The sequence below is a fragment of the Centroberyx affinis genome, unplaced genomic scaffold (assembly GCF_046629955.1).
Source record: "Centroberyx affinis isolate AG114_WGS23_722 - 3 ecotype Tasmania unplaced genomic scaffold, CSIRO-AGI_Caff_v1 ptg006668l_1, whole genome shotgun sequence".
Taxonomy (NCBI): Eukaryota; Metazoa; Chordata; class Actinopteri; order Beryciformes; family Berycidae; genus Centroberyx; species Centroberyx affinis.
Genome location: NW_027283382.1, coordinates 1 through 11,000, shown reverse-complemented (window position 1 = coordinate 11,000; position 11,000 = coordinate 1). Strand labels below are relative to the sequence as shown.

Below are 11,000 nucleotides of genomic sequence, written 5' to 3'. Positions count from 1 at the left end.
TTTGAAGTCTGTGTTTCAGTCCCTGTTTTTATGTTGGTGGATTTTGTAGCACTAAATTGTTTGTCCCCCATGTGATGAAATCTGGGGACAAACATAATGTCTTGGGTGACACCTCTGGTCTGATTTTGACTAAACTTGGAGGGATGATGTAGGGCTGGGCGATAATTCAATATTATCAATAATCGTCTTTCAGTGGAATCATATCATCATGATATGGTGATTTTGGGATATCACGATACACAATTCTGCAGTCTAAAATAATGCTAACAAGCTAATTTTATTTAAAAACTCTGACAAAATGAGGTATGAAACATTTTAAGGAACATTATTTGAAAAAGTTTTGTTTGACATCACACCCTAACATTACCATTCGGTTCAATAGGATGGAACATTAATTTGAATATTTAACGTGATTTTGCATACATAAGTCATATTGTAATATATATCGATATTGAAATAAATCCTTACAATTATCATGATACTGATTTCAACCATATCGCTCAGCCCTAGGATGATGCATCTTCTTTGATGAAACTTAGAGGATGAGACATCTTGTCACTTACTAGCCCAAGAAGTACCTGCATCTTTCATGGGGGATGGCATTTTTTATTTCTTTACTTGTCTAACATGTATGTCTTCTTATTAGAAATGGTTAATTCTACATATTTAGACATGCTTCTTTGACAGTCATATGATAAACAATTGGCATCTAGAGCAGACAAAGTCATCTGTGTGATAAACTGATAAACACTGAGACAGTCTAGACCTGTGTAGTCTAACATCTGCAGCAGGTTCCCTCCTGTTGGGTTCAGTGTAAGTATGATGATACTCAGAACAGGAGACTGTGAGGTCTAACACCTCCACACATACTAATCACTTGTGGCTCACAGGTTGAGACCTAATGATCCATTTCTCTCTGTCTCTCTCCTTCCTTCTCTCCCTCTGGGACTGTGGCAGTGTGATATCTGCTGTCTGTCCCCATGAGGTTCACCTCCTCTCACTTACACACAAAACAATTGCATCATCACCACAGAGGAGCTGGTGATTGTTTATATCTTCTTCTTCTTCTAATGTCTTTCTCCTTTAATAGGCAAACAAAACTGATGCAGGGTTAGGATAATTATTCTACATCTCGATTGTCTTCATTTATTCCACTGTAGTTTTTTAGCTTGAAAGGGATAAACTTACCATTCGTGTTGTCACCACCGCCCATATTTCTCAGGCAGATTTGCTCAGAAAGGAGACAACTTTCAGACTGTCATAGATGTCGGTATGATTCTCTGTAAGAGAGAAAAATCTTTTCAATACATGATCTGTACCTATGGTCACCAAGGCTGCTAAAGTTACAGCAGCTACCTAGATTCTAGGAGTTTATAAACATAGAAAAAGTTACTTGAGTCCAGGCTAGCTAATAGTTTCTTATCCAGTATTAACTGTGGGGACAAAGTGCCAGCTTGTCGTAGATTTTTATTCTTATGCAAAACAGCTAGCCAGAATTGAGCTAGCGTTAAAAATTACAGTCGACGACGCTGGGCACCTGCTTCATTTACACAAGGAGGAGCTAGCTTGTCGGTTGATGGATATTGAAACCAAGCAGGCTGTTAGAGCACTAAGTATGGGCAGTTTCTCATCCTCCCTTCTTTCCTGTACGCTAACTGAAACGCAGCAGAACAGTTTCCTTTCGCTTTCAGGTTAGCTGAATATTTCAGGAAAATATTTCGGTGAAGTGTGGAATATTATAATATAACTTACTAACCATTCGATGACCACTCAGCAGCCCCCGTCCAAGCCCCTCTCTTGTTGACTGAACCCACTTGATGGTTGCTAACTGGGTTGCTAGAGACAGATCACGCCGGTAGAAAGTATCTGGCGGGGTGGGAGCCAACCGGAGCTCAACGGCTTCACGCATGTGACACATTCAAGAAACACTGTCCAACGGTGAAAGACAATGTCAGTATGTTCCGAGATAAAAGACCACGTAAATAAGGAATATTCACCATGTGACTGTCATGTGCTACGACTCACCGTGTAGCTAATAACATATCATTTCAAATGCAGATGACAAGAATGTTGATAAAACAGAAACCCAGAGGTGGTGGTGAACAGCGAAGAACGAGAGTGTTACCGTTGATGTGTTGAATGCAACCCAGATTTATTCCGGAACGTGTCATCGCGAGAAGGCGTGTTTCCGGAAGACGTGGCTGTTGCTGCAGTGGCAGCTGTCATCAGAATTACAGGAGGACCAGTCCCATAATATCCTCTTTTCCTGCTTCTCTGTTATCCTTAGCTGTTGATTCATCGTCAAAATGATTTCTCTAACGGACTCCCAAAGTAAGGCTCGTTTTATTTCAGTAGCTCTACAGATTTCTGCTCTCTCTAACCGGTTTCAGCTGATAACAGTTAGCTAACTAGCATACAGTGCTAAACAAATTAGCTTTGATTTTCTCATGCCATATGACTCAAACAGCTAGCTAATCTTTGCCACTAACCTGAGTAAATGCTGGCAAGCCGTGGTGGAACTTTTGTCATGTGATTCTGTAAAAGAAAGCTTCGACTATCTTCAAATAGAGAATAAACACTCAAAGCTCCTCATGTCAGATAGTGAAATGGTTATTTTCAGTATCACTGTGCCTGTTAGAGATATTGGTGCTATTTTATATGCAGTTCCCTCTGTCATATGAAAGCTCAGTAACCAAACTCTGAAGCCTGAGCACATTTACATGCATATCAATACAGTTACACTGTTGTTGAGGGTGTTAAATACACCTTTACACGTATCTTACGGCAAAGTATAGCAGTTGTTTAACCAGAACTTGTGTCTGTTGCCCTGCAGAGATCGGGATGGGACTAACAGGCTTCGGCGTGTTTTTCCTCTTCTTTGGGATGATCCTGTTCTTCGACAAAGCCCTCCTGGCTATTGGAAATGTGAGTGTTACTGCTCCATTGCACCGACATTATCTCTGACGCTGAGAAACTCCACAGCTGCATCTTTCTCTCTCTCTCTCTCTCTCTCTCTCTCTCTCACTCTGTCTCTCTCTGTCTCTTTCTCTCTCAAAACATTCAAAACATTGAGCCTTCTCCTCCGTTTCGCTGCAGATCCTGTTTGTGGCTGGACTCGCCTTCGTCATCGGGCTGGAGAGGACCTTCCGCTTCTTCTTCCAAAAGCACAAGATTAAGGCCACCAGCTTCTTCCTGGGAGGCGTGTTTGTGGTGCTGATAGGCTGGCCCATCATCGGAGTAGTGCTGGAGGTCTACGGCTTTTTCCTCTTATTCAGGTGAGGGGGAAACAAAGGATGCACAAGCTGAGATCCTGACACTGGACTGTACTTAATGTTAATAAATCATTGGTTTTGTTTAGATTGAGATTTAGGCACCCTCCAGTAAATTTTGTCCTGTGTCTTTTCTACATTTAAAGTGACAATGGCCAGGACTCAATTCTCAAATCAAGACTCAAATCTCTCTCTCTCTCTCTCTCTCTCTCTCTCTCTCTCTCTCTCTCTCTCTCTCTCTCTCTCTCTCTCTCTCTCTCTCGGTTTTATCCCATCCAGGGGTTTCTTCCCTGTGGTAATAGGCTTCATCAGAAGAATACCTGTCCTCGGCTCAATCCTAAACCTGCCGTTCATCAGTGGAGTGAGTATTATCCAGTGCTGAAGCAACACTATGTTTACATGCAGCCATGCTCTTATTTCCAAATGAACTGACCTTGTTCAAACACCTCAACCAGGCTAGATGAACCTACCTGGCCCCCATCCAATGACAACTATGGTCCTGTACATTAACAGCCAATCCAGTACAACAACACTGCTACTTTTCAGTGGGATTTGGCTGGTAATCCAGTTGCAGTCTGCCTGTAAACATAGTTGTGAGCAGGTGCATTCAATAGACACAAAACCTGAGAAATAAAGGCGAGAATTTTGTGTTAATTGAGCATCAAATTGGCTGTTCTGGCAATTTTACAAAGTAAGAGTAACCAGTGGGGACTGTCGCTGCCTGAGAGTCAAGCTATGTTGAGTGGAGAGGCATACTAACGCTACAGTTATGAAGAATTCCTCAAAATAACAGAAGCCTGGTTAGTTTTGTGGCTAATGAACATGCTCCTAGCGCGGTGTGGTGTGGAAGGCTTTGTTTTGAGGTGGATGTCTCTCTGTCTTTTTAAAGCCTTCGTAAGGCTCTGCGGACAATCAGCAGTCGTGGTCAGTCACTGCCGATTTTCCCTTGCATGTCAGCATGCGTAACGCCCTTCACAGTACTCATAAAACTAATATCTCACCATAGAGCAAGAAAGTGCAAGGAAAGCGTACATTTTTTTTTTTGTGTAGAGAGCAGGTAAATTCACTCATTCTACATTTTTCTGTTTTCGTTTTATTACTTTCGCTCAAGTCATGCATGCTTCCCATTAGAAATACACTAGGATAACGTCCAAACAGTGCAGTCAAGCCATTGCTTTAGCGTAGAAAGTCACGCTAACACTTTGTTTCTTATTTATGTCTCACAGGTCTGTGTGACAGATTGTGCTTTACATGTGAAGAGGGATGAAATACGCATGGGTGACGAATAACATTATGTCTTTCTTTTCTTTCAGTATGTGGACAAAGCGGGCGAGAGCAACACGATGGTATAACGGTGACTTTTTGTATCCAGAGAGGTCCGTTTCAAGTACAATAGTTTTTATAAAGCAACGCAATCTCCCAATGGTGAATGGCTGATTCACAGCAGTTAAGGTTATATACATTAAGATTTCTCCCCCCTCCGGCAGGCAAAAGACTGCTTTCTATGTTTCTGTAATTTGACTGGCCGACGCTGCCAATCAAAGGGTCATCAGAGCCTTGTAGACTGTTACTCAAGGATGGAGTCACTACGGAATATTTCACATGTCGTTGATCCCTCCGCCGTTGAATGCATCTCGCATGAAAATGGAGGATTCCCCCGAAAGCACCATGGACTCTATCCAAGTGTCTTTCTCACTCTGTGGAATGTACAGAAAACACTCCTGACCGGAAGTGGACAGAGAGCTTGCCGTGTTGTTACATTATCGTGCCTGTGCTTTAACTTTATTTGGACAAAAGCCCAATATTTGTGTCTCTTTGCAGTTATTTTGTGACACTTTTTTTTTCTCTCGCAGCTGTTTGAATACCAGGTGTGGCAGTTGTAATATTTTCCTATACTGTTAGCTGTCATTTCTGTGTACGATTGGCTAATGATTACTTCAGTATGAGGGTTTTTTTGTTTTGTTTTGTTTTTTTAATGATCAGCGCTTGACTTTCAGTATAGTAAGGTGTTTAAGGGGAAAAGCACTTAATTGAAGAATTTAAATAAGTTAATTTTGTGGCTTAGGACACTCCAATCAGTATTCGTGAAAATGAACAACTCTCCTTTTCAAACATGAGAATGTAAACTCGAACCTGTGATATCATCATGGTGCAAAATCTGGAGCTGATCTATAGACAATAGGAGACAAATAGGTTTTTACGGACCTACAGAGCTTTATATCTAAATGAGCTTTATTCTATAAACATGTTATCAGATCTGAACCAGATTATGTACCAGATTATGCCCAGAGAATCCCTCTAGGTGCTTTTACAGTCTACCATCTTTACTCATCCATTAATTCATTAATTCATTCGTTCATCAGTGACCCCCAACTTCGACATGTAACGACTTCACAGGTTCAAGTTGTCTGGTTTCTGGGTTTGGGAGAGAGTTCATGATCGCTCATATTGATCGCTCTGCACCACAGAGGGAGCATGAATGAATTCTTCAATTATGAGGTCTTTCTGTTCAAAGCATAGAGAATACTGAACGGTTACATGTGAAATGACAATGTTTTGCTGTATGGCACTTTTGTAAATATACAATGAAAAATAGCTCTGTATCTGTCGTTCATGTTGTTTATGGTCTTTTCTAACTTTGTAATTGCTTACTCTCTATATATAATATATTTAAGAATTCAGTAGTACTGCCAGTCCATCTAGACTATGACAGCACTTTCCTGCAGTAGATCTAATACTTATGCATAGAAATACGTCAGAGGGTAGATACCGTTTCTCCATTCATTGAAAGTCTTTTCATTCATAAAATCCAGCACTCATTTATCTGTTGACTGCTTCAGTGAGCAGGGCGCAAACATATCAATATTACCAGGAAAAAAAATCATTCCTGTTATTTACAGTGACAACATAACCCAGAGCGTAGCATTAAGTGTGACTTTGCCCCCAGCTTTATTAATTTTGATTCTGTGGTGGACCTGGACTTGCTTATGGCAGCTATTTTCATTCAGAAATATAGCCCGCAATGAAATAAGATTAATTGATCGGTGCCTCTATTCATTCACTCCTAACCGCCCCCATTTCATCAAATTGGCGTGACCTATCGCTGTTGGCATCTATTAGCCGTGGAGCGCCGAGGTTTCCCCGCCCCGAAGAATATAAATACAGGGAGTGGGATAACCACCAACAAAGACAACCTGGACCTCTCTCCTGGCATCAGACGGAGCTACTGCACACCAGTCCCATAGCATCTCTGTCGCGATGAAAGTAAGTAGAGCACATGCACTGAAAAAATGTCCGTCTTAATAAGTCATTAAGTGTAGTATTGGGTTTGGGAATCTTAGTTAAATTAGGTGGAAAAGTCACTTAGGTGAGATTCTTCTACTTGTTTCCAACGCAGTTTCACCTGTTTGGAGAAATAAGGTGGAAAGCTTCAATAGTAACAAGACAATGTTGCTTAATTGAAATCTTTAAACAATTTGTTTTGTATTGGAAACAAGTGAAATTATTATTTTCACTTGCATAAAGGAAAACAAGATTTTAAGACACAATAGTAGAGTTAATGACTTGTTAAGACGGACAGTTTTTGCAGTGTAGTCCAGTAATTTGTGGCCATTTACGCATCATTAGGCCGCTTATGACTAACGTGTTTTTCTTAAATGAGGTTAGTGTCCATTGTGTAATTTATAGCTTTATCATTTTGTACTGGGCTTTCAAATTTACCCCATGAATGGGTGATACTTGAGGCTGGGCAAGATGATGCGTAAATCGCTTATGCGTAATTACGCACGAAATTGGGAACGCTGTCACATTTAATTTGTCTTTAAATAGGATGTTACTTGGTCGCTTTGCTTTTCCGTTATTTTCAAGCAATTGCTATATTGCAGTTTGTGGATTTCAACGTGTCTCTTCTATCTCCTGCAGGGTTTGAGGACCATTACATTAGCTTATGTGCTAACTCTTTTACTACTGGCAACATTTGTCTCACACTCGTGGAGCGCACCGAAGGTAAGGCATTTTCACCCTATTCTAAAAGTGTTGATGCTTTTATTTTCAATCAATGGCCTAATTGAAGATTGTGCTCAAAACAATCAAAATTAGTCAAAATAATTCTGGACCAGCCAGAGCTACAACGCATGTAAAGTGGAAATAATAAAGCAGAGGTACAATTAAAACAATATTCATCTAGTTTCATTCTAGTTAATTAAAATCTGACAAGAGCATTTTTTCTTCCGTTTCTTCAAAAAAGGGAACTTTCCAACGGAGAAACTGGACTCCCCAGGCCATGCTGTACCTTAAGGGCACTCGTAAGTAACCGTTACCCAATGGCAACTGAGACCATATATCCATACAGAGATAAATGCTTCAATATCTGTCACTGAAGCATCTTTAAAGAACGCTGGATTTTTAATTCTGCACGTTATGTTATTTCAGAGGGACGCAGGTTCATCTCAGAGGACCGAAAAGAGGGAGATGTGTACGACACGTTGCACTTAGGTAGCCTACAGAAGATCCTTTACATCTTCCTTCCATTCAAATTAGGAATTTTAGTTTATTCTGCTGTTGCTCTGATTGTGTAGTTCTGCAAAAAAGCGTCAGCCAAATGCCAAAAGACAACTAAATGTAAAATGTCCAAGATATTCACCATCATACAAAAATCCATCTATAATCCATCTTTAACTAAGCAGCGTGACTGCTAGTAATATAAGTAACATCTGAAAGTAGCAGGAGTAGCAACTGTAAGTGAATCCATATGTAAGTAACCCATACTCTTTCCCCATATTTCCCACCCATACAGTCTACTTAAGGTGTTGAAATTGCCAGCAGCATGTTTACATAACCTCCAACTGTTTATGTTCTATTTTATTGCCTTATTGTTTTTATTGCTTATTTTGATATTTATTTCATATTCTGTTTTTGTGCTTATATTTTGTCTTTTTTCCCCCCTGCTGAATCCTATTACTTTTACGGCCTAATTTCACAGCTGGGATCAATAGAGTTTCATCTTATTTCATTAAAGTTCAGCAACCTGCTTGAATTTTATGGGTGTCTATTAAAAAGGAAAGTTTTACAGGCCAGGGTTTCCCCAAAAACAATCTTAGAGCTGAGATCACTTTTGTCCCATGGGTGGCCAGAGCGTATAAAGATAATCTGGTTTTGGAACCCAGTTAAATGAAGGGCTGAATGGTGTAGATGGTAGGGGATGAAGGGGGTGAATCTACTGTTTTGTGTGTGTGTGTGTGTGTTTTTTTTTCCTAGAGACCCGCAGTCAGAACACAGAGAAGCTGAGCGTCAACCAGGCAGCGACCGTCCTGCTCAACTTTCTGCAGCAGGCCAGGGAGGGAGGTGAGATCAGCATAAAGTATATTATACAGTCAAACAGACAGTAGCTGTGCATGATAGTTCATACTGCATGTCTAGTAAGAAGCATGCAATCATAATCTCAGCACGTAATGCAACATCAACGTCTGCAGTCAATTTCTTTCTGGGCATTTTAATGGTTTTAAACTCAAAAACATTCTGCACTCCTGTACTCAAAATGCTTTCCTAAATAGTCGACAATGCTATGGAAGCTTTAAGACACACACTTTGTTAACGGTTGGTGTTGTGTTCTGGAAGTAAGACAGGGTTCCCAAAAAACATTAAATTTAAGGACTTATCAGTAACTTTCAGTGTCTTGTTTGGTGAAATTCAAGGACTACAAATTGGCCTGTTTTCCATTCATTTTCAAAAACTTATTTTATTTTTTCTCAAATTCAAAATCTTTCAAGGGTTTTCAAGGCCCATGGGAACCCTGGTAGTAGAAAGAGTTCATTTTACAGTATAAAAATAATGAGTTTGTGTCCTATATTATAGCTTTGTCTCAAGACTTTTATTTGACTTCCATAACTTTGTGTTATTTTTATTTGTGCGTTTTTTTATTGTATTATATTGTGCATGCTAATCCTCTCTCTCTCTCTCTCTCTCTCATTAAGCCGATGAAAACCCAGACCAGGTGTACTTCCAAGATCTGCCAGTGTGGAAGAGAGAATACTTCTGATGGACTTTGATACATTTATAAAAAAAAATAAAAAATTGCCAGCCAACATGATCTTGGTGTTTGGATGTGAGACATTCAATTCTGTGTGCGGGGGAAAAAAATAACTGTTTTGTAAATACGACTACTCTGAAAATGTTTGGATGTAATGTTTTAATAAAATGAGTTTGAATTCATAGCACCATTCGCCTCAGACTGTCTGATCGCAGAGGTTTACTTAACAGATAGTAAACTTCGTTGACAAACTTGAAAGTATATTTCTCTTGTTATGGTCACAAAGCATCATACTGCATTTTTATGATAAAGTGTCAAGCACTATACAAACAAAACAGCTTTATGCTATAAGTATTCAATAATGAGCATAAGTGTTGAGCGCCTGATTGAATTTCAATTTTCCAAGAGCAACACTTGATATATTTTCTGTCAAATTATAATGATCCAAAGGAAAATGAGGGTTGGGGGAATATCAAGATTGTGGAGGAAAGACATGATTTTTTTTCAGTGGTGAAACAGATTTTGCTCAAAGGAGAATCAGGCCATATACTGTAGATATTGCAAGAACTGCATTCTTACAAAAAATAGAATTTCAACAAAAATTGAATTAATTTTCAACAAATCTGTGTGTTTAGTTTGGTGGCAACACACATTCTGTGTCTCTGTTCAACACAACATATCGTCATGTAACTCCAACTTTTGGGATTGTCATGTTTTAACTTCAACTAAATGATTACATTCTGCTCTATGGGTTGAAAAATAATCTACAACCCTTGGTCTTATGAAACTCTCTCAAACCCCATGACATATCCATACAGATGAACAGTGGTCAAGCAAAAAACAAGGCTGATTTTCTTAGTTCCCAAAAAGTTTTCATTTTGGAGAAACAAGCTTGTGGCGATATGTTAATAACAACATGTACTATGGATGAACACATATTGACATATATGTTGTCATATCTCAAATCAGTTCATCTTATCTTTGGCGAATAATAATGAGTGAAAATACACTTTCAAAAACTATAAGCTATTTTTGTCTTGTACACAAGCCTCAAAAATCTTCTGAAAAGGGATTTAAAAGACCACTTGATTCACAAAGTTACCAAATTCACTTGAGCATCATATTCAACTTGTTTCAAGGTCTTGTTTGGACTCAGAAGGACTCAAAATCGGCCTGTTTTGGGGTAAGATTTCATAGATACTAGGTCTCAAATCTGCAAAGGATTTTCAAGGCCTGTGGGAAGCCTGGATTCAGGTGATCTGGTGTGAAAAGGGGGTTTTCGCATGACCTGGCAGCAGTAGAAGTGGCAGTAGGTGTGTAATGGCAGTTGAGGGGGTGAGTATACTGCAGTGGAAAAAGTCCAATCCCCCTATCCAGTATATTTATTATAATCTGCTGCTTATTCTCTCAACACCCAGTAAAAGCAGCGGGTGACCGGGTCTCAGTTTCCCGACTCCCCTGGTTGCTTCTTCTTGCCCCCCGGCACAGCGCCCAGGTGGAAGGGAGCCTTGATGTTCATCCTGTCCCTCTCCGCCTCCTCGTCTTCATCGTAGGACTCGTCCTCATCCTCGTCTTCCGCGTCGCTGTGGTGCGGGGTGGAGTGGAGCGAGGCCGAGGGGGAGGGGGGCACCGAGTACGGCCGGGGGTAACGGAAACCCTCTGTCTGCGGAGGTGGAGGAGTCAGAGTTATTGGTGTGTGTGAG

At 40.1% G+C, this 11,000-nt stretch overlaps 2 protein-coding genes across 2 annotated transcripts; both read left to right on the top strand.

Moving 5' to 3' along the window:
* The first annotated feature begins 2,194 nt into the window (after positions 1 to 2,194).
* LOC139638930 (vesicle transport protein GOT1B-like) lies at positions 2,195 to 5,855 on the top strand. The gene is made up of 5 exons (XM_071512964.1): positions 2,195 to 2,331; positions 2,834 to 2,925; positions 3,097 to 3,275; positions 3,549 to 3,630; positions 4,583 to 5,855. The coding sequence occupies exons 1-5, from the start codon at positions 2,307 to 2,309 to the stop codon at positions 4,619 to 4,621; spliced, it is 417 nt and encodes a 138-aa protein (XP_071369065.1). The 5' UTR covers positions 2,195 to 2,306; the 3' UTR covers positions 4,622 to 5,855.
* A 672-nt stretch (positions 5,856 to 6,527) lies between these two features.
* Positions 6,528 to 9,306, top strand: LOC139638928 (spexin prohormone 1-like). Its single transcript, XM_071512963.1, has 6 exons — positions 6,528 to 6,533; positions 7,191 to 7,274; positions 7,516 to 7,573; positions 7,701 to 7,763; positions 8,526 to 8,612; positions 9,242 to 9,306. The coding sequence occupies exons 1-6, from the start codon at positions 6,528 to 6,530 to the stop codon at positions 9,304 to 9,306; spliced, it is 363 nt and encodes a 120-aa protein (XP_071369064.1).
* Positions 9,307 to 11,000: the final 1,694 nt, after the last annotated feature.

What these genes read in the sequence shown, in the direction of transcription:
- LOC139638930 (XM_071512964.1), top strand. Translation starts at nt 2,307, where the DNA reads ATGATTTCTCTAACGGACTCCCAAA. An exon ending in GGCTTTTTCCTCTTATTCAG is followed by an intron (nt 3,276 to 3,548) that starts GTGAGGGGGAAA and finishes TATCCCATCCAG; the next exon opens with GGGTTTCTTCCCTGTGGTAA. An exon ending in ACCTGCCGTTCATCAGTGGA is followed by an intron (nt 3,631 to 4,582) that starts GTGAGTATTATC and finishes CTTTTCTTTCAG; the next exon opens with TATGTGGACAAAGCGGGCGA.
- LOC139638928 (XM_071512963.1), top strand. An exon ending in GTACGACACGTTGCACTTAG is followed by an intron (nt 7,764 to 8,525) that starts GTAGCCTACAGA and finishes TTTTTTTCCTAG; the next exon opens with AGACCCGCAGTCAGAACACA. An exon ending in GCAGCAGGCCAGGGAGGGAG is followed by an intron (nt 8,613 to 9,241) that starts GTGAGATCAGCA and finishes TCTCTCATTAAG; the next exon opens with CCGATGAAAACCCAGACCAG.